This window comes from Ranitomeya variabilis, chromosome 3 (genome assembly GCF_051348905.1).
Source record: "Ranitomeya variabilis isolate aRanVar5 chromosome 3, aRanVar5.hap1, whole genome shotgun sequence".
NCBI classification, from domain to species: Eukaryota; Metazoa; Chordata; class Amphibia; order Anura; family Dendrobatidae; genus Ranitomeya; species Ranitomeya variabilis.
This window is the reverse complement of record NC_135234.1, coordinates 536,999,395-537,023,730: the sequence shown is the minus strand read 5'-3', so window position 1 is coordinate 537,023,730 and position 24,336 is coordinate 536,999,395. Positions and strand designations below refer to the sequence as shown.

Here is a 24,336-nt window from a genome sequence, read left to right as displayed (position 1 = left end):
GTCCGAGTGCAATCCGATTTTCTCGCCAACGGGTATGAGCCCTTATGTCTGACGGGCCGCACTGTAGCCCCAGTCACATGTATTGCGTTGCGAAATAGCAACAACACCTAGAAAACTTTGGTCGCAGCCAAGGCTGTTGTGTAGCCAAAGCCAACATGAAACCTCCCTACATGAAAGCATAGAGACCTTGGGGCCCAGCGCGAGTGTAGGGTTCTCCCCCTAGTAACGTGTCCCTGTAATCCCGCCATTTTCAGCTATGACTGCTGGACGACTGGTTGGTGACTTGCTCCTTCCTGCAGGGGGAGCGACTGTGCGGCGTCACCTCAATGTACAACCTAGTCTCCTGTCACACAGAAGTCGCACACGGATTCCACTGAAATTTGCTGGAAAAACTGCGCGCTCTGCAGCTGGCTATCAGGATAGTGTGTGGCCGACTGAAGTCACGTGACTGTGCAGTGACGTCACAACCACGGCCTCTTGCAGCATTGCCGTAAGTCACCGTGTCACTGAGGAGCAGCTTTTCACTCTCATTATAGCGACATACATGCAAGAAATCGGACAAAAACCGCTCAGCAGCCATTTCCTGACGCCCGGTACCGAGCGAGCAGTGACACAAACTACTTCCGGTATCAGGACTGTACAGGCAGTGACCCGGAAGCGGCTTGCTGTGTGAGGACACCACTTCCGGGGCAGTGTGAGCCGTGTAGCTGCACGCTGCTGTAGCCAGTGCTGGGAGGCTCCTGTCCTGCAGTATGGCTGCTGAGCCCTGGAACCGGCTCCATATCCCCCGGCCGGCCATTCAGTGTCAGCTCTCTGTGCCCCTCGGCGCCAGCACAGGTGAGGCTTCCTCTGTGCACCAGCAGCATGGCCGCACTGTGCTGGTGCAGGTACAGGCTGTGTTCCCTAATGTCCTCATTAGCAGAGCTGGCTATACTGGATTTCTACAGGAATATGTTCTGTGCGGTCCCTTTTACCTGTGTCCTACTTCTGTCTTGTTGGCAGCAATGTTTCTGATATATTCTATATTCCTGCTGTACAAATAATTATATTTTGCACAAAGCGCTGAAAACTTTTCTTTTTTTTTTTTTTTTTTTCTCGCAGAAAAATGCATGAAGACCCTTCTTGATCAGTGCTCCGCCGCTCACTCCTTTCTGAAGAGCAAGACCCTAAATACAGAAGTGACCACACTAGATACAATACTGTATGCGTATCACCATCAGCTGAGCTGCCATAAACCCTATCTAGCCCTAAAACAGGTAAGCGTGGTGCTAAAGGGTGTGTGGCATCTATAGCCGGGGTGGGGAGTGTTACGCTTAACATTATGTCCTGCCCTCAAACAGATTCCCCATGGGCTGCAGTCAGTGGCGTATCCAGGGGGGGGACAGCCGGGGCATGTGCTCCGGGCGCAGCCGACGGGGGCACCAGCGGGCCGCCTGATGATGCGGCGGTCCAAGGAGGGGGTTGGCAGGGCCTGGGAGCGGGGGCTGTCTAATTATACTCACCACCTGGCGCGGTCCCTGGCTGCCCGGCGCCCCGGCTTCTTCCTGTACTGAGCGGTCACATGGTACCGCTCATTACAGTAATGAATATGCAGCTCCACCTCCCATAGGGGTGGAGCCGCATATTCATTACTGTAATGAGCGGTAACGGTGACCACTCAGTACAGGAAGAAGCAGTAGTGCCGGGGAAGCAGGGACCGCACCAGGAGTAGGTGAGTATACGGGGAGGGGAGCGCAGCGCAATATTCACTTGCTCCTTGTTCCAGCTACCAGTCCGTCTTCTGCAGTGACGCTGAGGTCAGAGGGCACGATGACGTAGTTAGTGCCTGAACATCAGTGCAGAGGAGGCAGAAGATGGAGCGGCGGCTGGAACAAAGTCAGGTGAATATTAAAAGTGCCGGGGGCCTGAGCGACGGAGAGGTGAGTATGTGATTTTTTTTGATTTTTTTTTTTTTATCGCAGTAATAGCAAATGGGGCAAATATCTGTATGGAGCATCTAATGGGGCCATAACGTTTGTGCCGCACTATATGGGGGCCATAACGTTTGTGCCGCACTATATGGGGGCCATAACGTTTGTGCCGCACTATATGGGGGCCATAACGTTTGTGCCGCACTATATGGGGGCCATAACGTTTGTGCCGCACTATATGGGGGCCATAACGTTTGTGCCGCACTATATGGGGGCCATAACGTTTGTGCCGCACTATATGGGGGCCATAACGTTTGTGCCGCACTATATGGGGGCCATAACGTTTGTGCCGCACTATATGGGGGCCATAACGTTTGTGCCGCACTATATGGGGGCCATAACGTTTGTGCCGCACTATATGGGGGCCATAACGTTTGTGCCGCACTATATGGGGGCCATAACGTTTGTGCCGCACTATATGGGGGCCATAACGTTTGTGCCGCACTATATGGGGGCCATAACGTTTGTGCCGCACTATATGGGGGCCATAACGTTTGTGCCGCACTATATGGGGGCCATAACGTTTGTGCCGCACTATATGGGGGCCATAACGTTTGTGCCGCACTATATGGGGGCCATAACGTTTGTGCCGCACTATATGGGGGCCATAACGTTTGTGCCGCACTATATGGGGGCCATAACGTTTGTGCCGCACTATATGGGGGCCATAACGTTTGTGCCGCACTATATGGGGGCCATAACGTTTGTGCCGCACTATATGGGGGCCATAACGTTTGTGCCGCACTATATGGGGGCCATAACGTTTGTGCCGCACTATATGGGGGCCATAACGTTTGTGCCGCACTATATGGGGGCCATAACGTTTGTGCCGCACTATATGGGGGCCATAACGTTTGTGCCGCACTATATGGGGGCCATAACGTTTGTGCCGCACTATATGGGGGCCATAACGTTTGTGCCGCACTATATGGGGGCCATAACGTTTGTGCCGCACTATATGGGGGCCATAACGTTTGTGCCGCACTATATGGGGGCCATAACGTTTGTGCCGCACTATATGGGGGCCATAACGTTTGTGCCGCACTATATGGGGGCCATAACGTTTGTGCCGCACTATATGGGGGCCATAACGTTTGTGCCGCACTATATGGGGCAAGTGTCTATATGGAGCATCTTATGGGGCCATTATTAACCTTTATGCAGGATTATATAGGGCTCCTGATTCAATATGGATATTCAAAAACACTTAACCTACCGCTGTCTCAATTAATTTTACTTTTATTGGTATCTATTTTAACATTATGGAGATTCAGGAATGTACCTTGGCTTGGTCATACAGTTTCAATAGTGTTAAGGTTCAAATGGGGGAGGGTTTGGGGGGGCGCCAAACTGATCCTTTGCCCCGGGTGCTGGAAAGGCTAGATACACCTCTGGCTGCAGTGCTCATTTTTTGTTCCACTGGTTTTTTAAATTTTTCTGTGAAGAGCCGGCAACACTCAACTACATCTGTTGTGAGCCAGTGCCAGCATCAGGATGTTCTTTGTGAGTAGTTAGCAAACTCTGCTTTCCTGCCCCGTGCCTGTCTATGCGACGTATGCAGCAGGTTCTCTGCATCCTATGTGATGTGTACAGCAGAGCCCCGGGGTGTTGTATGTGCCGTTTGTACTGCAGGCTCCCACAACTTGAGTTCTATAAATGTTACAGTAACAGTGGTGAACTTTGCACCTGCAGTGTAAGGGTATGTTCCCACAGTCAGTAAACGCTGCGGGTTGGACGCTGCTTACATCCTCAGCATCCAACCCGCAGCGGCCAGATGTTACAGCATAGTGGATCCACTATACATGCACCCCCCAATTGTGGCTTCCCTGCGGAGACGGACGTGCGGCGCGTCTTTCCAGACCGCAGCATGTCTATTAATCTAGTGGTGACGTGACTCTGTGCAATATAATTTTCACCCGTCCGATGTATAGGACGCAGTGATTCTGCACAGTTTAATTAACACACGCGGAATCACCTGTGTTCAAAAGCCAGCAGCGCTTTGGACGCAGCGGACATGTGCTGCCACAAAGACACTGCCTAAGGGCTCATTTCCACATGCGAGGCACATGTCCGTGTCTCGCAAGTTGGAAACCAAGCTCTGGCGCCGGCCCTTTGGAGCGGAGCTGTGCAGCTCCATGTGTTCCTATGCGGCCGCACGCTCCGCTCTGGAGTGCCGGCTCCACAGCTAGGTTTCCACATGCGAGATACGGACGTGTGCCTCGCATGTGGAAATGAGCCCTAATACTGAATGTGTGGACATACCCTAATCCATCTTGTGTTTAGAACAACTTGCTGTTCTTTTGGAAAGGCATAAAAGCAGCTATGAGTAGCAACATCATCAATACCAGCTAACTTCGTCGCACCATAGACAAACAGTTCCAGCCTCACATTAGGGGAGAGATAATGAAACGTTTTACCTAGTATAGGAGGATACATTTTAGGTTGATAGTTTGTACAGTCCGTCTATGAGGTTATAAATACCCAAATGGCACGAGGCAGAAAAAAAGTTCCCCATCTGTGGAATGTGTCAGTGTGATCAGTGCTGATTCAGGAGGTTATTTATACATTGCAAAACCACATGTTTTTACTTTGGGCGCTTAATCTTTACAGGTGGAAAAAAAAGTCACATATACATCATCCTGCCAATAAAAAAAAAAAAAAGCAAGCAAATGTGAGATGTCAAAGTTGCTGCAAATCGATTTCTACAACCTAATCCATTAGCTAGGTAGTATGTTTGGTTGCTGGACAGGAACCCTGAGAGCCGCCTCTAACCTGCTGGCATCTATGGCTCTTCTTTTCTACCTGCCTAATCAAAAGAGCCTTTTATGCCAAAAAGTAAGAGGCGGTTCTCAGGGCTTCAGTTCAGTGACCACATATTACTGATGTTACCACTGGACCAGTTACTGTGAGCTGATTAGCACCAGATCTAGTATCGAGGTAAAAATACATGCACCCGAAGAGTAACAGAAACAAAGACTGTATTAGAAAAGGATGTCCTTTTTGTCATTTTACTCCTCAATAACTTTTAGGCTATGTGAACACATCAGGATTTCTTCCGGATTTTTCGCGTTTTTTTTACTATAAAAATGTGATTAAAACGCTTAAAATACGCATGCATATGCATCCCATCATTTAGAATGCATTCCACAATTTTTGTGCATATGTTGGTTTTCTTTAAGCGAAAAAAATGCAGCATGTTCATTATTATGCAGATTTCCCACTATATTATTGCATCCCAGAACATCCTTTAAAAATCTGCGAAAAATCCGCATGTGGATTTCTTGCAGAAAATGTCTGGTTTTGTTCAGGAAATTTCTGCAAGAAATCCTGTTTTTGTGCACATAGCCTTATGCTTTTAATCCCTACTGGCCACATAAGGCTACAAAAATGCCTGGGCTTCTTATAATTTTTTGAGGTGTTTTTGCAAAAAAAATAAAAAAAAATCAGTGTTTTATTCTTTGCTTAATGAATTCCAAAAACCATTAGAGAAGCGCTCACAAAAAATGTTTAAAAAAAAAAAAACCGCTAACAAAAGGTTTGCATGAAACGCTTCAGGTCGAAAGAATAGAGCCATAGAAGGTCCGCCATGCATGTAAAGATACCATTCTGGTGCCTCTTATAAACAGCAATGTAGAGAGCTGGCACTAGGAATTTTAATTTGATTGAATGTTTTTTTCGCGTTTTTTTCGCGATAAAAACGCTATAAAAACTCATTAAAAACACATCATTTAGAATGCATTCTGCATGTTTTGTGCATATGGTGCGTTTTTTTTCGTGAAAAAAACGCATCGCGGTAAAAAAGCAGCATGTTCATTAATTTTGTGGATTTTCCGCGTTTTTTCCGCTATTCTATGCATTTGGAAAAAACCGCACAAAAAACGCGTCAAAACCGCGGAAAAATAACGCATGCGGATTTCTGGCAGAAGTGTCCGGTTTTTGTCAGGAAAATTTCTGCAAGAAATCCTGAGGTGTGCACATACCCTAAATCTTGTTTTGTAATACAGCACCACCATTGTGGCTCTTGATTGGCTGTAGCAGACAGGCGAACTTTGTGTTATGATCTAATCCCTGCATGATCAGTGAGGTGGCTGTTTTCCTATGCAAGGAGCAGGCTTGCCCGCTTTTTGCTTTAGTGCTTGTAAGCATCACTATGAAGTCGGCCAGGTTGTTAGGTCCGGTTAGTTTGTGTGTATGCATCTCCAGTGCCATAAAGGCAAAATTCCCTCTGCTTGCAGGATGGAAAAGTGCCCAGTTCGGATTTGCAGCACGATCATGTCACTGTTCCAAGCCGGTAGTCTAAGGGTATGTTTCCACGTTCAGGAAACGCTGCGTTTTTGACGCTGCGTTTTTCTGCTGCGTCAAAAACGCAGCGTCCAGATGTTACAGCATAGTGGATGGGATTTTATGAAATCCAGACTCCACTATGCGTTTAAAAACGCATGCGTTTTTGCCGCGAAAACGCATGCGTTGTGCGTTTTTTCAAAACGCTGCATGTTGCTACTATGAGCAAAACACGCAGGTACACCACAGGTGACCTGCCAGTGACCTCAGGTGCAGTTTTGGTCAGGATTTTACTTGCATAAAATCCTGACCAAAGACTGATGCAATCCTGAACGTGGAGACATACCCTAAGGGTATGTCTCCACGTTCAGGATTGCATCAGGATTTGGTCAGGATTTTCCATCAGTATTTGTAAGCCAAAACCAGGAGTGGGTGATAAATGCAGAAGTGGTGCATATGCTTCTATTATACTTTTCCTCTGATTGTTCCACTCCTGGTTTTGGCTTACAAATACTGATGGAAAATCCTGACCAAATCCTGATGCAATCCTGAACGTGGACACATACCCTAAGGGTATGTGTCCACGTTCAGGATTGCTTCAGGATTTGGTCAGGGTTTTATGTAGGTAAAATCCTGACCAAATCTGCACCTGAGGTCACTGGCAGGTCACCTGCGTTGTCTTTGAGTTTTTTCTGCTATGTAAGGACATGCTGCAGGTCGACGCCGTTATCCTGATTAAAATGATACCTGTGTTGATGAAATCGGTCTTGCGATTGTTTTCAGTTAATGATATGCCTGTGCCTCAGGATGGGGCAGTGGGGTGTCTTCATGTGGTGCTCTGATTAGGTTTTCATCAGTATGGCTTCTGACAGGTCACTGATTCCTCAGTGATCTGCCCCCCTAGTTTACATATTGAATATTGTATAAATTATCGGAAAAAACAATAACCCCGTCTGCATGCAGGCGCCAGCTGTGGCACCTGCACTGCAGCATAATCTCAGATATGTATTGCTTGTATTATGTTTGAGGTTCTCCTGATATTCCAAAAAAGAAATCCATTTGAAAATGGTGCGCGCCTGCACAGTAACAGCTATAGGCGATCACTCCTAATGTGCAGGCGCCGGCATCTTGGAGGCGGACTTTTGTTTTCTGTAGCAAGAAGGTGCCCCGCCAATGTCTGCGCAATAGCAGCTATTATATCTGCTGCTGCACTTTTTTTGAGTGGGAATATCAGGAGAACCTCAAACATATTAATTATATACACAATACATATGAGATTTTGCTGCGACGCCTGCCTGCAGAAGGTTTTTTTTTTCCAATATGTATATACAGTATAATATTGATTATGCAAACTAGGGGACAGGTCAGTGAGTGATCTGATCAGTGAGTGACCTGTCAGCAGTCTGCATTATGAACAGCTAATCAGAGCAACACATGAAGATAACTCACCCCCCCCCCCCCACAGGCCGCCCCAAAGCAAGAGCTTATCATTAATCTTTTATTTTCAGTTTTGAGTTCAACAACAACCACCCCAAGACGGATTTCATCACCCAAGGTATCATTTTAATCAGTATAACGGCGCCGAACTGACTGTGTACAGTAACCTACAGACACCATCCTGCTGAAAGGTTCCCTTTAAAGGAGTGGTCCGAAGTGCAAAGTTTTCCCCCTAATTCCCTGCCTATTTGTTGCCATAATCTAAATTATTTTCTATTTTTCTTATATTAAAAATTTCCTATTTTCCTCACTACACTGATTACAATTTTTTTTTTTTTCCACCCTGCTTCGTTTGAGAATCCAAGTGCATGCTGGGATACTCAAACAAAGAGTCCGTGTCCAGAGGCTGTGTTCACTACCCCCTCATTGAAACGAAGTATCATCAGTGATGATGGGCTAGTCCCTGTGCAGTGTGTGATGTGCACCATTACAGCGCACACTCTCTTGCCATCTCAGATAGGCACTACCAAGCCGACACCAGAGTTATTAGAATACCTGGCATGCAGAGATTAATGAACTAATTTGCGGGGTCAGTGGTGGTCTTTGCACTCTAGTTAATCTTAAAACACACATTAACAGTGTGCTGTGGTGCTGGCTCGTTATTGCTCATCAGAGCAGGTGACAGAGCGCAGTGTTACTATGCACAATGCACCGTGATAGGTCAAGAACTAGCCCAGCCACTGAAAACAAGCATGCACTGGGATTCTCAAAGGAAGCTTTAGAAAAAAGGAAGCAGTGGAAAAAAAATAGGAAAGTAGTTATGGAAGGATAGGGAAGTATTTTTTAAAAAAATTGTTTCGATTATGGCATTAAATTGATAGGGATTTAGGATGGAAATTACTTTTGGACTTCAGACCACTTCTTTAAAAGGAATTTTGTTAGTAGTATCAGCCCAACAAAGCATCTGTATGGGCATGTGGGTCATAGGAAGCTGAATATAGGGACAACTTGATATCCTGCAATCTGATGTTTTATTCCAGAGAAATCCACATTTTTCTTATGTAAATGAGCTGTTCGACACTGATCTGCATGAGAATCTGCCTGTATAGCACATTTGAACTAAAAAGGGGAGTTGCCAGTGTGAGATGTGTAACTAACACAGAACAGGAGAATTTAAAGTGCGTTCTGGTTATAACCACTATTGAGTGAACGTGCCCTGATAACGTGTTATCCCAGTATCTTGGGTGTTCTCAAATAATATATTCGAGTCCCTGCGGCTGCATGTTTTGTGGCTGTTAGACAGCTGCAGCACATGCGGGGATTACCTGTTAGGCTATCCCCGCAGATGTTGCTGCTGCTTTACAGCCACAAAACATGCAGCCGCAGGGACTCGAATATATTATTTGAGAACACCCAAGATCCTCAGATAACACGTTATCAGGGCACGTTCGCTCATCACTAGTTATATATATATAGTTATTTCTTAAAATATTAGAAAAACCCCCTTATGCATATTTTCATTGAATTCATTGCATTATGAAAAACAAATCCTAACCTTTTTTTCCATTCCTTCTTCAGGTGCAACAATGTACAAAACGGATAAAGTCGATGGGCTTAGAAGGTTCCTTAAAAGAGATGATGGATTTGTGCCCAAAGTACGTTATTACAAGTTTATAGCATGAATCTGTTTTGGCACAAAAAACTGTTTTATCAGCCTTTTATGAGTTTCTATCCTGGTTACAGCTGGCTAGCTGTAGAGAACTATGGTTATAAGAAATTTGCTTTATTTATTATCTTTTTTATTGCTGCTGTTACTGCCTATAGTGTTCTACCTCTTGGCATCTGGATGCCCATAAATTAGATTGGGGCGTAGTGCAGCTCACAGACCATGTGAAAATGACGTGTGACCTAAATTGTCGCTATTACCTTTTATCTACATGGACAGACATTAGCAGTAGAATAGGTCACAATGACTTAGAGAACCTGACCTCTGATATATGCTGCCTAACCCATGGCAGCATGTATCCGACACTGGCTGGGCAATCTCAGCCAGGTATGTTTGACTATGAAACGCTGCAGACTTAAAAAGTTGCGTTCCCGTGCGGTTGGCAGACACGTCCAAACGCTGCATACGGACGCATCCGCATACAATGCATGTCCCTGCGTACCCAATGTTAAAGATAGGTACGCAGGACGCATGCGGAAGTAGGCAGAGCTTAAGGGAGGAAGTACGCAAACCAGCCTTAGTCAAACAGGTGGGTCCCCAGTGACTGACAGGTCTCAGATTCGCAGGCTTTTGAGTTTGGCTCAGGAGACCAGAGGACAGTCCATGCCTTGAGGACAATGCTCAGACTGTAAAACACTGATGTATGAATCTGGCCTAAGCTGTGGGGCACTGAATGTAGTCAGCTGGGCCCTAACCATTGAACCTCACTAATGTCTATGGGACTGAACGGACACACATTCTCACAGGACTGTTTGGAAAACTAGTTGAAAGTTATTTAAAAAAAAAAATGGATGCTATTGCTACACTGCTAATATGCTCATAAAGCAATTGGATCCTGGTGTCCATATCAACAGTCTGTGTGGTGGGTATCGATTCTATCTGTTTGTATGGGAGCTTTGTTTTTGCACTATGAGATGTTATATTCATTTTAGCATTATGGTAGCATCGTGTCTGTATGATAAGGACCGTTCAATGTGACATCTAACCTTCAGCTTTAATTTGTTTAGGGAAACGGACCTTGAAAATGCACAGTATTGCTCTGTCCCAAGTCAGCCGATTCTGGAGCTGGTGTCTATGAAAATTCTGGGTTCCTGCACGTTATTAGTTCGCCTCATGGATTGCTGCTGCAAGGCATTTCAGTATCCTTTGTGCTCCATTACTAAAAGCTAATGGTAGAGCGTTACGATAGACGGTGTGATGATGCACTTTTTTCTTTTGATTTTATGTCCTAGTGTAAGTGGATTGGCACATCCATTAAATGGACAGTCTGTGACCTTGACAGATTGCTTCCCCTAGACGGAGAAGCTTGAGCTGCAGTATTCCTCTGATCACTGCATGGCTTTCATAAAACCCCTGTGAAAAGATCATTTCAGAATCCCTTATTGGTATACATGTTCCCCGATATGAGTCCACCGTTGGGTAATCAGCAGTGTGTTTTTTTCCGCAGCATGTGGCTAAGACTTCATAATTCATCCACCATTATTCCATTCATGTCAGCCACCACACTGTTGTTGTAAAATCTGCTGCCCACATAAAGTTTATAAAAATGACAAAAGTTACTAAACACTGGTAAAGTGTGTATATCATATACATGTACACACCTGGTCTTCATGGATACTGCATGATTTACAGCAGTTACAGCTTTGCCTTTCACCAGCTACTCATACTTTCCGCTTCTGTGTACAAGGTCAACGTCCTCTTACCTAGCACCGATATTCCAAAAGAATGCCTCAGGTTGCATAAGAGGGTCATGAATGGCAGTAATAAAGGCATGTTGCACCATCAGGTGATGTGAACATTTGATTTAATGTGCCTATAAAGTACTGTCATTCTCCCATCCCATTGTGTAACATTGGATGATATAAGGCTGTAACTGAATATGAACAGTCATCTAGATTTTCTTTTAAACCAAAGCCAAGAGTGGATCCAGCAAGATGTTTTAGTCCTTAACTTTATCTCGTATTCCTGTTGAAGAATTTCATGACTTAAATCACTACTCCAGTGTTTCTTATTTCACTCCGAGTGGTATCCCTAATGTCTGTTCCTTGTCTGTAGTAAAATACTTACCATCCACCATCTTCTGCTGTTCTCGGCACCACTCCAGTCATCTTTTACTAGTTGTGACTAGTCAGATTGATCTGTTATTGGCTTGGGGAACCAGAAGTCACTTCTCAATGTAAACATGAGCCAGAACGAGTCTCCCATAGACTTACAGGGAGAGCTTGTGACCGTTGCCTGTGACTTCCGGTCAGTCAGGAGCTTCAGTCACAAGATGCTGGAACTGGACCAGAGCGGCGCCAAGAACAGCAGAAGGCTTGGGATGGTAAGTATTTTATTAGGTTCAATGAAGACATTTAGTGATATCGATCTGGTGGTGAAATACAAAAAAAACGCCAGAGTGGTGCTATAAAAATGGCATGTGAGATTCCAATGTGAAAGTGCAACTGGGAGGAAAAGCGTGACGCATTCCTGCTCAAAGACAAGGTGCTCTTTCCTCCAAAATTTCACTCTGCCGCAGAACATAGTTCCCCTGATTTCTACTAGGAGGTCACTTCTGAATTAGTGGGTCTTGTTAGCCCTCTAGGAATACGTGCACTAAGTACCATACTTTTTGGGATTTAAGATGTCCTCCCAAATAAAGTCAGTTCTTTGACTTTAGAAAGAAAAAAAAACCCTTGACGTGCATCAAAACTGCAAGTGTATGTATTCATCCTAAAGAGTACGTGGTGATGAATGTTTGGAAAGTGGACCGCACACTGCCCAAATGTTAGCCTGTGTGCTAGTGCGCATGGGCTAGTTTCCTCAAGAATCTCGGGTCTCTGTAGAAAACCATAGGAGGATTCTGTAAGCTGGTCTGATTTATGGTAAATGGCAAGTAGCTCTGATGCCACGGGTGGGCACACAGTCAATCTGCGCATGTGACTGGCTTAACCTTTACAACAGCCTTGTGAACTTCTAAGGAGAGCCACTTTGCCAAGAATCGGAGAAAAAAACTTTCATATTTAAAGAGCAGAGCTGCTGAATGCTGAAACATGGTGCCTAAAAGTTGCCTACCCTCTGTTGTATCATTCATAACAGGGTTCACAGGCCTGCAAATGGCATCCGCACAGGAACCTCATTTTCCCATGACTTGCATAAATCTGTGGAAAATCTGCCAGTTCCGAGTGACATGTGGTCGTGCAATCACATACTTAAACTTTAGTATTCTACATGATTTTCCTTTACTACCTTAAACAGCTTGTGTTTACAGAACCTGAAGTTGAGGGAATTTGTCGTCATGTACATTGTGCTACTGGGACTGCTGAGCCGCTTATGGTCTGTATTCATATCCTCTTACTGTGTGGTGGCGTTCATGTTGTGCTGTCCTACATCACGTGCTCTCTATTAATGCACCTGTATCTATAGCTGCTTAGAAAATAATAAAGGAATGCATTAGTATAAACGCTATGGAGCGCTAATGGTCCCAAGTGTGTGTGTGTGTGTGTGTGTGTGTATGTATGTATGTATGTATGTATGTATGTATGTATGTATGTATGTATGTATGTATGTATGTATGTATGTATGTATGTATGTATGTATGTATGTATGTATGTATGTATGTATGTATGTATGTATGTATGTATTTTTTTTAATGATATTAATAAAATATTTGTTTATCTGCAGCTAATTCTCTGTTAGGGTAATATTATGTTGCTTCCTGAAGGCAGAAAGTTTGCCCAACACAATATAAGATGGATTTGTTTCAAAATAAATGTAAATGGGACCATGATTAGAAGCAAAATGTTCCTAATATTGTATAATGAATAAAGTGGATGGCTCGTCGGTGTGGCAGTTAGTGTAATGTCACGTTATGTAATAGCCTAAAATGCGTGTGTTATCAGATTGATTCCCTATTACACAAGCCTCAGGAGTCCATCAGTGGGACAGAAGGTACCATTTATGTCTGTGGCACGGCTGGTCTGCTGATGGGCTCCATGGAAGACATGGCACCATCCAGGTCTAATACCATTTATTTCCTCGCTCACAAACTGATTGCACTTTATGTAGAAATCATTCATTAATATGTTTTTGTTTTTTTGTTTAGGGTTCTGTACAGAGGACTATTAAAACGTCTCGTTGCCTTGTACAGCACACACATACGACTGCAAAAAGAGGTGTCAGACTTTCAGAAAATGCCCTACTTTAAAGACTTTGTGTATCCTGCTAATATTCAAGACCACCTCGGTTCTGTTTTCAGTGACTTCATTACATATAAACAGCCAAACCTGTTTTCCCAAAAAGACAAGGCACAATTTGTAAACTTTATGTTTGACACCAGTAACCTGACTAAAGGAGAAAAGAAAAGCAAAATCAGGGACGCTGATGCAAAAGAGCCAAAAAGGACACTTGTTGATTTGGGGCAGCCAATACAATTGCCAAGATTGAATAGAGGTGAGAAATTGGGGGCTTTGTTCCTCATGGTGTGGTGATTTATTATAATTGTTTTTATAGTTGTCCCTTCTGATATGTAATATCCAACCAGCATGTATGGCATGCAGGTCTTTGAATTAACAAATTCTTTGTTAATGTTTTGGTTAATATGCAAATTAGTCGTATATTGCACTGGGCTTGATAATTTTACATTTCAAAGTCCCGCATGCCCATATGTAGTTTGGGGAGGAGAAGAGGGGCTTTTTCCCTGTCTGGCTGTTGGGCTCACATGAATTGGCCAGTTTGTGCACTAAGTACCTACATTTTTAACATGTTTTCTACAGCAGTCATGCAGTTCCAATTTCATGTATTCAATGTTTGCATACTATAGCATTTCAGAGTGCAGCTTTAATTTGTTTGCTGAACTGTTCCAGGGGAAAAAAAGTAAGCAACGTTCTTAAGAGCGGAAACTGGACACTTTGGACCTTTCTTTTACAAGGGGTTGCCAGTAGGTCTCCTTAAGACTGAGCTCCTGTAGATTTTGTTTGTGACCAGTAAGATGCAGATTGTTGCCGAACATGCAACAGGCAATAATAATATTTCCTGGCTTATACCATGTAAAATACAGTGTGTCCCTCATGTCACACTTTCATCCAGTCTGTATTTGCTACTGCTGCTTTCTGCACAGACCTGCTGATGATGGATTCACTGGGAACAAATTCAGATGCTGAACAGTAGAACAGCGGTGTAGCCTAAGGCTGTTCACACTTGGTGGATTTTCTATGATTATTTTAGAAACTGATTTTTTTTATTTTTTCACATTTCCTGTCTTGTTCCACAGCGGAAATTAAATATGGCTCAGCATAGTCTGTGTAGCCTTTTTCTTAATTCCACATAGTGCTTTGTGTATTATATTTTTAGGATATGGTTTATTTTTTATATAAATTGTGTTTTTATCTTTGACTCCTTTAGAAATACAGATACAACTTCCCATATGTCCTAATAAACCGAGTGTATGGGGATACTGGTAGTAATATTGCATTGTAATAATACAGAAGGTATTAAAGGAGTTGTCGAGTATAAAGCTCCAAGTCTGCAGTCATTTTATGTGACTGCAGACTTTTGAATCCTCACATTGTGGGCACTGTGAAGATTCTCCAGGTTGAGTACGGCAGGTGCGTGACTGCAGGTATGCGATATGTTTCCTGCCTCATTCAGACTAGATGAGCGCAGGCATGCTCAATGCAAGTGTATTGGGCGAGACTGGGAACAGTCTAGTCGGAATGTGGCCCGGAGTATGCATAGCGCATTGTTATGGTCACCTACTGATCCCGTCGCCTGTACTGGAGAATTCTCACAGCGTGCAGTGTGAGGATTCACAAGTCTGCAGTCACATATTCACTGCAGAATTGTAGCCCTTGAAGCTCATGTTGGTATAAAAATAATCTATACTATTCTGTGTTGTGCAGGCATCTTGAAGACGTTTGATGTTAAAGCCTTGTTTCAGCCAGTAAAAGCAAGCAGGCTGCAAGTAAGTTTCACCTGGTGTAAAAGGACTGGCTTGGTGACAACAAATCTCAAAAAATAATTTAGGAAAAAATATGCACCATTCAGTAATTTGAAAGTGACATGAGGTTTCCATTTAGTAAGTCTCCATAAAAATATAGCAGATGAAGCAGAGCCAATCTGGGTATTGGCGGGGGTGGTTGAGAAAGTGCTACTAGAAGTATATATGACATTGCTCTTGATGTAACCTAACTGAGATGGCTTTTACCCCAATATGTACCCAGTTATAGTAGTGCTAAGAGCAGCAATACCTGTTGCCACCAGCAGTAGATGAACCACCAATTAAGGGCTAATGGTAGAATTTCTGGTAGGATGGCTTTTAGTCTATAACCCATGATATGTACAATTTTTATTTGAGACACGCACAACTTGAACAGTGGCTATTGTGTCCTGAGCTTCTTGCTGTCTAGTTCCCTTACACAGCGTCATTCTCAAGTTTTAGTTGCTGGCAGGCATTTTGAAGAATTTTTGTCACAAGAGCCTGCCCTTATTAGTGCTGATCATTGCTCATGGGCAATGACTAGGGTGACCATGTGTTATTGAAGCAGATGAAGTTCTGCAGTCACTTTATATATTCTGCTGAACCCAGTTTTTGCTCTAGTTGTCACTTGTGAGTGAGACACTCTTAATGTTTATACTTATTGTATTTTCACACTAGAAGTATATATAAGGGATCTGTTGCAGAAGTATGAGGCTGCTTACTTGGAGTTTTGTGAAAATAGGAGAAAAACAAGGGGTAGCACTTACCAGCAGCAGGACACGGACGACCCTGGGCCAGGTGGTAGAGCCCCGATGCGCATTTCACATGTCTGATACACTGCTTTCTCAAGGGGAGATTACTTGGATTTTTGCTATGGTTTTGCAGAAAATGTTGTGGTGCAACTGCTGAAGGATTTGGCCTCATTGAGTGGGATTATTTATGGCCTGTTCATGTGGAATCCACTAAAACCACATGCTCATTGTTTTGAGAGTTGTCTTGTTGCATGTTGTTTAGATATTGTTCATACCATGTACTTGTATTGGCTGAAGGATGTGAAACCCTGAAACTTTATTACAGGTAAAACTACCTGTAATTCTTTTATATAAATATGTTTTTGTTTTTTTTTTCCATGCAGGGTCTTGACAGTAAACAGTCAAATGAATCCAATAAAAGAAACAGTCTATCAAAACACAAGAGGAGAAAGAATTGTGTGAAACAATTGGTGCCTAAAATTCAGGAAGCAGAGGATTTTAAAGGTCTTTCTAAACAACTGCATTATGCGGTAAAATGGTGTAAAGAAAGGGAACTGAAAACAGAGGTGGTGTTCTTCAGGAATCGATATCTGCGATGCCACAGGCTGCGATATGCTGAAGCCTTAGGATGCAGGTATGTTTGCTTATGTGAAAGCTGTGCTGGTATATGCATTCAATCACAGTTCTGTAATACTTTCAGTACTTGCCTGTATACTGTTACGAAAATGTATTTTTGGAAGGAGAGATGTATATGCAGAGACCCTTTGGGATCAAGCCAAAGGGGGCCAAACTTATCCTGTGGACAATTGAGAAAAGTTAATGACCCCAGTGCCTCCAGAAGTGAAAACTTGGCTAGCACCTAAATTGCCAACGTCTTCCTTATATTTTCAGATTCCGTGACCACATAATTAGGTCTGATTGGCTTGTTTGTTTTTTTTTGTCCTTTCCTCACTGCTATATGGCTGTCTTATTGTATTTCTTTTCTCTCCAATTTTTTGCTAGTTTGAAAAAGAAGCTGCGATGTTGGAAAAAGTCCATGTGTCACAGCTTGCAGGAGCAGACCCTGAGAAGTGATTATCTAAAGAGATGTCTAAGAATACAAAGGCTTCAACGAAGTTGTAAACACACAGTCACTGGCTCACAAAGGCACAGAAGAGTTAAAAGGAAGAGTGTAAGATCCCTGCAGTGTCTGAAGTCGTTTCCTGGAGAGCAGGCGCCTTCTACAGACGCTGATGCTGCTTTGAAGCCTCCGACATCCAAGCTTCAGGAGCCCAGCACTAAAGGAACAGACCAATGTCTTTCTGACACGGATGACATTGATGATATATTCTCATCGATTGGAATCTAGCAGAAGATGGGGTGGATTGTTATGGGAAGCAATAAATGCACAGTATTTGGTACTTAATGTTGTGTAGACTGATAAATAAGCTTTAAGACTCCAGTGTTCCTCTTTTATATGCTTCCATTCTGCATATTAGCCTCTGGCTGTATTGATCGGGTGCATAATAATTGTAAACGCACCAAAAACAAATATTGTTTCTTACTAAAGGTGTGCAATTAGTTAAAAATCAATATGCACAGTAGTTTACAGCATCATAATAACAATTCTCCTCCTGGACAATGTAAATGTAATTCTGTGTACCAGCAAGTGGAGTTATCTGGCGTAAAATATTACAACATTTCATTATCCACTGCTCCTTCCTATAGGCAAAGTAAAGCCACCGTAAATTGCGGACTTTACGTGTCTGACAGTCTCCAAAGGCAACTATGCTAGATTTATTTCTTCTTGTCTTCCCGCGGATGATCATTGCAAGAGACCAGTTTAAACTAGATGGAGGGATGTCCTTCTCAGCCTTCTCGTAGCTAATTTTATATATTTGTTATGCTGAATGTCGTTCTAAAGCCACAAGCAATTATTGAGCTGCTCCTCTTCTGTTGTATGGCTATATTCACACGGGTTGTGTAAACTTTCTAGTTATTTCTGTCTGGTTTGCTGTTCATTTGAGGTGGGTTTTTGAACATTTTTTTTTTTTCCCACCCTTCCGAGGAGGTTTTTAAAAATTTGTGATTGGGGAGAGCAGGGAGTGCATATTATTTCTTTGAAGCAGATAGTCAATTAATCTGCTCCCAGCTAGGCACTATCCGATCAAAAGGCTGCAAAGAACTATTAGGAAAAAAATAAAATAAATTCAAATAAATATATATTTTCCAAAAGTCTTCAAGACCTCTTCAGGAAAATTAAAAACTCCCAAAAGTGGAGTTTTTGTAAAAACAATCCATTGTATTTGAACACCTTAAGAAGCCTTTTACTCTACCTCGAAACCAATGTAATCAAATCAGTTGCCGTCTTCCAGCCATGGAAGAACAAAGTCATTTGAGGAGCTAGGTGATGATTTATGTAGGCCTGAATATCTCTTAAAAGGAAATCTATCACTAGGTTTTCCCTATATAAACTATATCCACCAACTTCCAGTCCTCTTTATAAGCACTTCTGAAACCGCTTCATAAGAGCCTAGCTCTTGTATAATCGTTTCATAGCATATGCTAATCTAGGCCGAGCGTTCTGATGAGTGTCTCTGGATTGTGCTCAGCATCTTCTTTAGCCCTGCAGCCACAGTCTTCCATACTTTGCGTGATGTGGTTGACATCACCTCGGTGATTCAGAAGTCTGTTTAGTTCTCATGTCTGCACATTAGGGAACAAGGAGCTCCACAGGCACAACAGGCTGTATGGATGATGTCAGCAAAGATAGGAAAGAGCGCTTGCGGGGACAGAGGAGGCGCTGATCAGTCTGAAGACAAATACTGGGCTGCACAACGCCGAGTAGCATACAGGTAACAGTTATAAATGGCATTCTGAGGGGCAGCTGGACTCTTAGGCTATGTGCACACATTGCGGTTTTTACCGTGGAACCGCAGCGATTTTTGACGCTGCGGGTCCGCAGCAGTTTCCATTGCATTTACAGTTACATGTAAACATATGGAAACCGCAATCCGCTGTGCACATGCTGCGGGAAAAAACGCGCAGAAACGCAGCGGTTTACATTTCGCAGCATGTCACTTCTTTGTGCAGAATCGCGACGATTCTGCACACATAGGAAAGCATTGATCCGCATGATAGCCCCATGCGGGAAGTAAGCGGATCATGTGTGGATGGTACCCAGGGTGGAGGAGAGGAGACTCTCCTCCAGGCCCTGGGAACCATATTTGTGTTAAAAAAAAAAAAAAAAAAAGAATAAAAATAAAAAAATGATATACTCACCTCTCAGCGCTGCACGCGGCCGTCCGGTCGCAGGGTTGCTATGCGAGCAGGGCCTGCGATGACGTCGCGGTCACATGACCGTGACGTCACGAAGGTCCTTCTCGCACAGCATCTTTGGAACCGGACCGCCGCGTGCAGCGCCGAGGAAATCGGGACGTCGGAGGGTGAGTATAACCATTTTTTAATTATTTTTAACATTACTATTGATGCTGCATATGCAGCATCAATAGTATAGGAGTAAACCCGCAGCGGAAACTGCAAAACAAACCACGATAAATCTGCAGGGATAACCGCAGCGGTTTTGCCCTGCAGATTTATCAAATCCGCTGCGGGAGAACCCGCAGAGGACCCCCCCTACGTGTGCACATAGCCTTATAAACAAGTTGCAGAAATGCTTTCAACTTTATGGTTCCTGGCAATAAATATGCAGAATTTCCCTTCAACCCGTTGGGTGTGTACCACAGAAATTCTGTGGGTTGCAGCTGTGTTTTGATGGACCAGCATCAGAAGAGAGAAAGAAAACACCCACGAAAAGTTCTGTGGTGCACACCCAGTTGTTTGAAGGGAAAATCTACACCATTCTTACCAAGGGGCATAATTGTGGAAGCAAGTGGCACAAAATAAAAAAAATACTCCAGAATTTGTAGAGCAGCGGCAATTTGAAGGACGTACTTGGTTTAATTGTATATTTAAAAAAACACATCCGGTGAAAGGTAAACAAAGTTCAGGCCTGCACAACGTGGCCCGACAAAGGGTATGTGGCCCACACAACTTCTTCCCATATTCAAATGTATTCGCGTCTTTTAAGGCCATGTGCACACGTTGCGGATTCTGCTGCAGATTTTTCCGCAGCAGATTTGGAAAATCCGCAGTGCAAAACCACTGCGGTTTTCACTGCGGATTTTATCGCGGTTTCTTCTGCGGATTCCTCTGCAATTTTTCAACTGCACTTTCCTGTTGGTGCATGTTGAAAACCGCTGCGGAATCCGCAGAAAGAAGTAACATGCTGCGGAAAATAATCCGCTGCGTTTCCGCACGGAATTTTCCGCAGCATGTGCACAGCGTTTTTTTTCCCCCATATGTTTACATGGTACTGTAAACTTTGGGAAAACTGCTGCGGATGCGCAGCAAAATCCGCAGCGTGTGCACATACCCTTAGACACCCCGGGACTGGGGCAGATGAGTGCTCTTCAGCCCCTTCCCAACGTGCAGCGGAGTTGAGGATGTTATCGCACTACTGCCAGGGTTGCATGGGCAGAGGAGACTTTGGCCAACGGTAAGGGCTCCATGGAGGAACCAAGGATTAAATATTTGTCATGTTATTTTAGATGAGGTGGGAGGAAAGAGTTGTGATGTTACAAGTACACATAATTTGGGACATGGGGAGGGGGGTGCATCCTGAAAGGAGGCATGGTATAGCAAGGGGCAGTGGGGTGGGGGGAACTTGAAAAGGGGTAGTTTGGGGGAGATATGGAAAAGGTAATTAAGTGGGGGGGGATAATATACTGAGAGGTTGTGTGGGTGGGATTATATGGAAGGGCATGGAGAAGGTCGGGGAGGGGGGGAATTTATAGAGAGACATAGTGTGGAGGGATATTTTGTGCCGGAAGCACAGTGAGGGGCAATTATTTATTCAGGGGCAGAGCATGGGAGATATTTTTATTTATGGGTCAGTATAATAGTGCTTTTATTTTTAAAGGCACCATGTTGGGATGTGCTGCTGAAAATGGAGAAGAGACAAGTCTGGTGAGAGTAGCTTTTGGTGTGGACTCTCATCATGGGTCTGTGCTACATTTAGACAAAAGGGATGGGGAAGACTCCACTTAGGGTACTGTCTCACAATGGCACTTTTGTCGCTACGACGGTACGATCCGTGACGTTCCAGCGATATCCATACGATATCGCAGTGTCTGACACGCAGCAGCGATCAGGGACCCCGCTGAGAATCGTACGTCGTAGCTGATCGTTTGGAACTTTATTTCGTCGCTGGACCTCCCGCTGTCATCGCTGGATCGGTGTCTGTGACACCGATCCAGCGATGCGTTCGCTTGTAACCAGGGTAAACATCGGGTTACTAAGTGCAGCCCTGCGCTTAGTAACCCGATGTTTACCTTGGTTACCCGGGGACTTCGGCATCGTTGGTCGCTGGAGAGCTGTCTGTGTGACAGCTCTCCAGCGACCACACAACGACTTACCAACGATCACGGCCAGGTCGTATCGCTGGTCGTGATCGTTGGTAAATCGCTTTGTGTAACAATACCCTTAGAGAATGTTACCGATAAGGTACCTGGATGCAAATGTTTGTGATACTGCCCATCTCATCAGGGCTGTGATTCCTGTATAGTTCGCAGTCTGATGATGAATAGTAACAACGTCTCCTTATCCTTAAGCCCCAAGGGTGGTTTGCATGTTAATGACCAGGCCAATTTTTACAATTCTGACCACTGTCCCTTTATGAGGTTATAACTCTGGAACCCTTCAACGGATCTTGGCGATTCTGACACTGTTTTCTCGTGACATATTGTATTTCATGATAGTGGTAAAATTTCTTCAATATAACTTGCGTTTGTGAAAAAAAATGGAAATTTGGCGAAAATTTTGCAATTTTCCAACTTTGAATTATGCCCTTAAATCACAGAGATATGTCACACAAAATAAATAATAAGTAACATTTCCCACATGTCTACTTTACATCAGCACAATTTTGGAACCAAATTTTTTTTTTGTTAGGGAGTTATAAGGGTTAAAAGTTGACCAGCAATTTCTCATTTTTACAACACCAATATTTTTTTTGGGACCACATCACATTTGAAGCCATTTTGAGGAGTCTATATGATAGAAAATACTCAAGTGTGACACCATTCTAAAAACTGCACCCCTCAAGGTGCTCAAAACCACATTCAAGAAGTTTATTAACCCTTCAGGTGTTTTACAGGAATTTATGGAATGTTTAAAAAAAAAATGAACATTTTAACTTTTTTCAAAAAAAAATTACTTCAGCTCCAATTTGTTTTATTTTACCAAGGGTAACAGGAGAAAATGGACCCCAAAAGTTGTTGTACAATTTGTTCTGAGTACGCTGATACCCCATATGTGGGGGTAAACCACTGTTTGGGTGCATGGCAGAGCTCGGAAGGGAAGGAGTGCCGTTTGACTTTTCAATGCAAAATTGACTGGAATTGAGATGGGATGCCATGTTGCGTTTGGAGAACCCCTGATGTGCCTAAACATTGAAACCCCCCACAAGTGACACCATTTTTGAAAGTAGACCCCCTAAGGAACTTATCTAGATATGTGGTGAGCACTTTGACCCACCAAGTGCTTCACATAATGCAGAGCCGTCAAAGTAAAAAATCATATTTTTTCACAAATATGATCTTTTCGCCCCCAATTTTTTATTTTCCCAAGGGTAAGAGAAGAAATTGGACCTCAAAAGTTGTGTCATTTGTCCTGAGTACACCGATACCCCATATGTGGGGGTAAACCACTGTTTGGGGCGCATGGCAGAGCTCGGAAGGGAAGGAGCGCCATTTGACTTTTCAATGCAAAATTGACTGGAATTGAGATGGGACACCATGTCACGTTTGGAGAGCCCCTGATGTGCCTACACATTGAAACCCCCCACAAGTGACACCATTTTGGAAAGTAGACCCCCTAAGGAACTTATCTAGATGTGTTCTGGCAGCTTTCAACCCCCCAGTGTTTCACTACAGTTAATAACGCAGAGCTGTGAAAATAATTTTTTTTTTTTTCACAAAAATTATTTTTTAGCCCCCAGTTTTGTATTTTCCCAAGGGTAAAAGGAGAAATTCAACTCCAAAAGTTGTTATCCAATTTGTCCTGAGTATGCTGATACCCCATATGTGGGGGGGGGGAAACCACCGTTTGGGCCCATGGCAGAGCTCGAAAGGGAAGAAGCGCCATTTGGAATGCATACTTGGATTGGTCTGCAGGCGTCACGTTGCATTTGCAGAGCCCCTGATGCACCTAAACAGTAGAAACCCCCCACAAGTGACACCATTTTGGAAACTAGACCCCCCCAAGAAACTTATCTAGATGTGTTGTGAGAACTTTGAACCCCCAAGTGTTTCACTATAGTTCATAACGCAGAGTCGTGAAAATAAAAATTAATTTTTTCCCACAAAAATGTTTTTTTAGCCCCCCAAATTTTTATTTTCCCAAGGGTAACAAGAGAAATTTGACCCCAATTGTTGTCTAATTTGTCCTGAGTACGCTGATACCCCATATGTTGTGGTAAACCCCTCTTTTGGCGCACGGGAGAGCTCGGAAGGGAAGGAGCACTGTTTTACTTTTTCCAACGCAGAATTGGCTGTAATTGAGATCGGACGCCATGTTGCTTTTCGAGAGCCCTGATGTGCCTAACAGTGGAAACCCCCAATTCTAACTGAAACCCTATTCCAAACACACTCCTAATCCCAACCATAACCCTAACCACACCCCTAACCCTGACACACCCCTAACCCTATTCCCAACCGTAAATGTAATCCAAACCCTAACTTTAGCCCCAACCCTAACTGTAGCCCTAACCCTAACTGTAGCCCCAACCCTAACCCTAGCCCTAATGGGAAAATGGAAATAAATACATTTTTTTACTTTTTTTTATGTTTCCCTAACTAAGGGGGTGATGAAGGGGGGTTTGATTTACTTTTATAGCGTTTTTTTAGCGGATTTTTATGATTGGCAGCTGTCACACACTAAAGGACGCTTTTTATTGCAAAAAATATTTTTTGCGTTACCACATTTTGAGACCTATAATTTTTCCATATTTTGGTCCACACAGTCATGTGAGGTCTTGTTTTTTGCGGGACGAGTTATGTTTTCATTGGTACCATTTTCGGGCATGTGACATTTTTTGATCGCTTTTTATTCCGATTTTTGTGCAGCAGAATGACCAAAAACCAGCAATTCATGAATTTCTTTAGGGAGGGGGCG

The 24,336-nt window shown here is 43.6% G+C and overlaps 1 protein-coding gene across 2 annotated transcripts; it reads left to right on the top strand.

The window, feature by feature from the left end:
- The first annotated feature begins 469 nt into the window (after window positions 1–469).
- On the top strand, window positions 470–17,563 carry LOC143816538 (nucleolus and neural progenitor protein-like). 2 transcript variants are annotated; one of them, XM_077297043.1, is made up of 10 exons: window positions 589–837; window positions 1,102–1,256; window positions 7,760–7,806; window positions 9,267–9,343; window positions 10,422–10,553; window positions 12,652–12,729; window positions 13,499–13,845; window positions 15,294–15,355; window positions 16,506–16,756; window positions 17,125–17,563. In XM_077297043.1, the coding sequence occupies exons 4-10, from the start codon at window positions 9,297–9,299 to the stop codon at window positions 17,468–17,470; spliced, it is 1,263 nt and encodes a 420-aa protein (XP_077153158.1). In that variant the 5' UTR covers window positions 589–837; window positions 1,102–1,256; window positions 7,760–7,806; window positions 9,267–9,296; the 3' UTR covers window positions 17,471–17,563. The 2 variants fall into 2 exon arrangements, with proteins under 2 accessions (XP_077153157.1, XP_077153158.1); XM_077297042.1 differs by lacking the exon at window positions 7,760–7,806 and having other exon boundaries at window positions 470–837.
- Window positions 17,564–24,336: the final 6,773 nt, after the last annotated feature.

What these genes read in the sequence shown, in the direction of transcription:
- LOC143816538 (XM_077297042.1), top strand. Translation starts at nt 753, where the DNA reads ATGGCTGCTGAGCCCTGGAACCGGCTCCATATCCCCCGGCCGGCCATT. An exon ending in CCTATCTAGCCCTAAAACAG is followed by an intron (nt 1,257 to 9,266) that starts GTAAGCGTGGTG and finishes TTCCTTCTTCAG; the next exon opens with GTGCAACAATGTACAAAACG. An exon ending in GGACTGCTGAGCCGCTTATG is followed by an intron (nt 12,730 to 13,498) that starts GTCTGTATTCAT and finishes TTTTTTGTTTAG; the next exon opens with GGTTCTGTACAGAGGACTAT.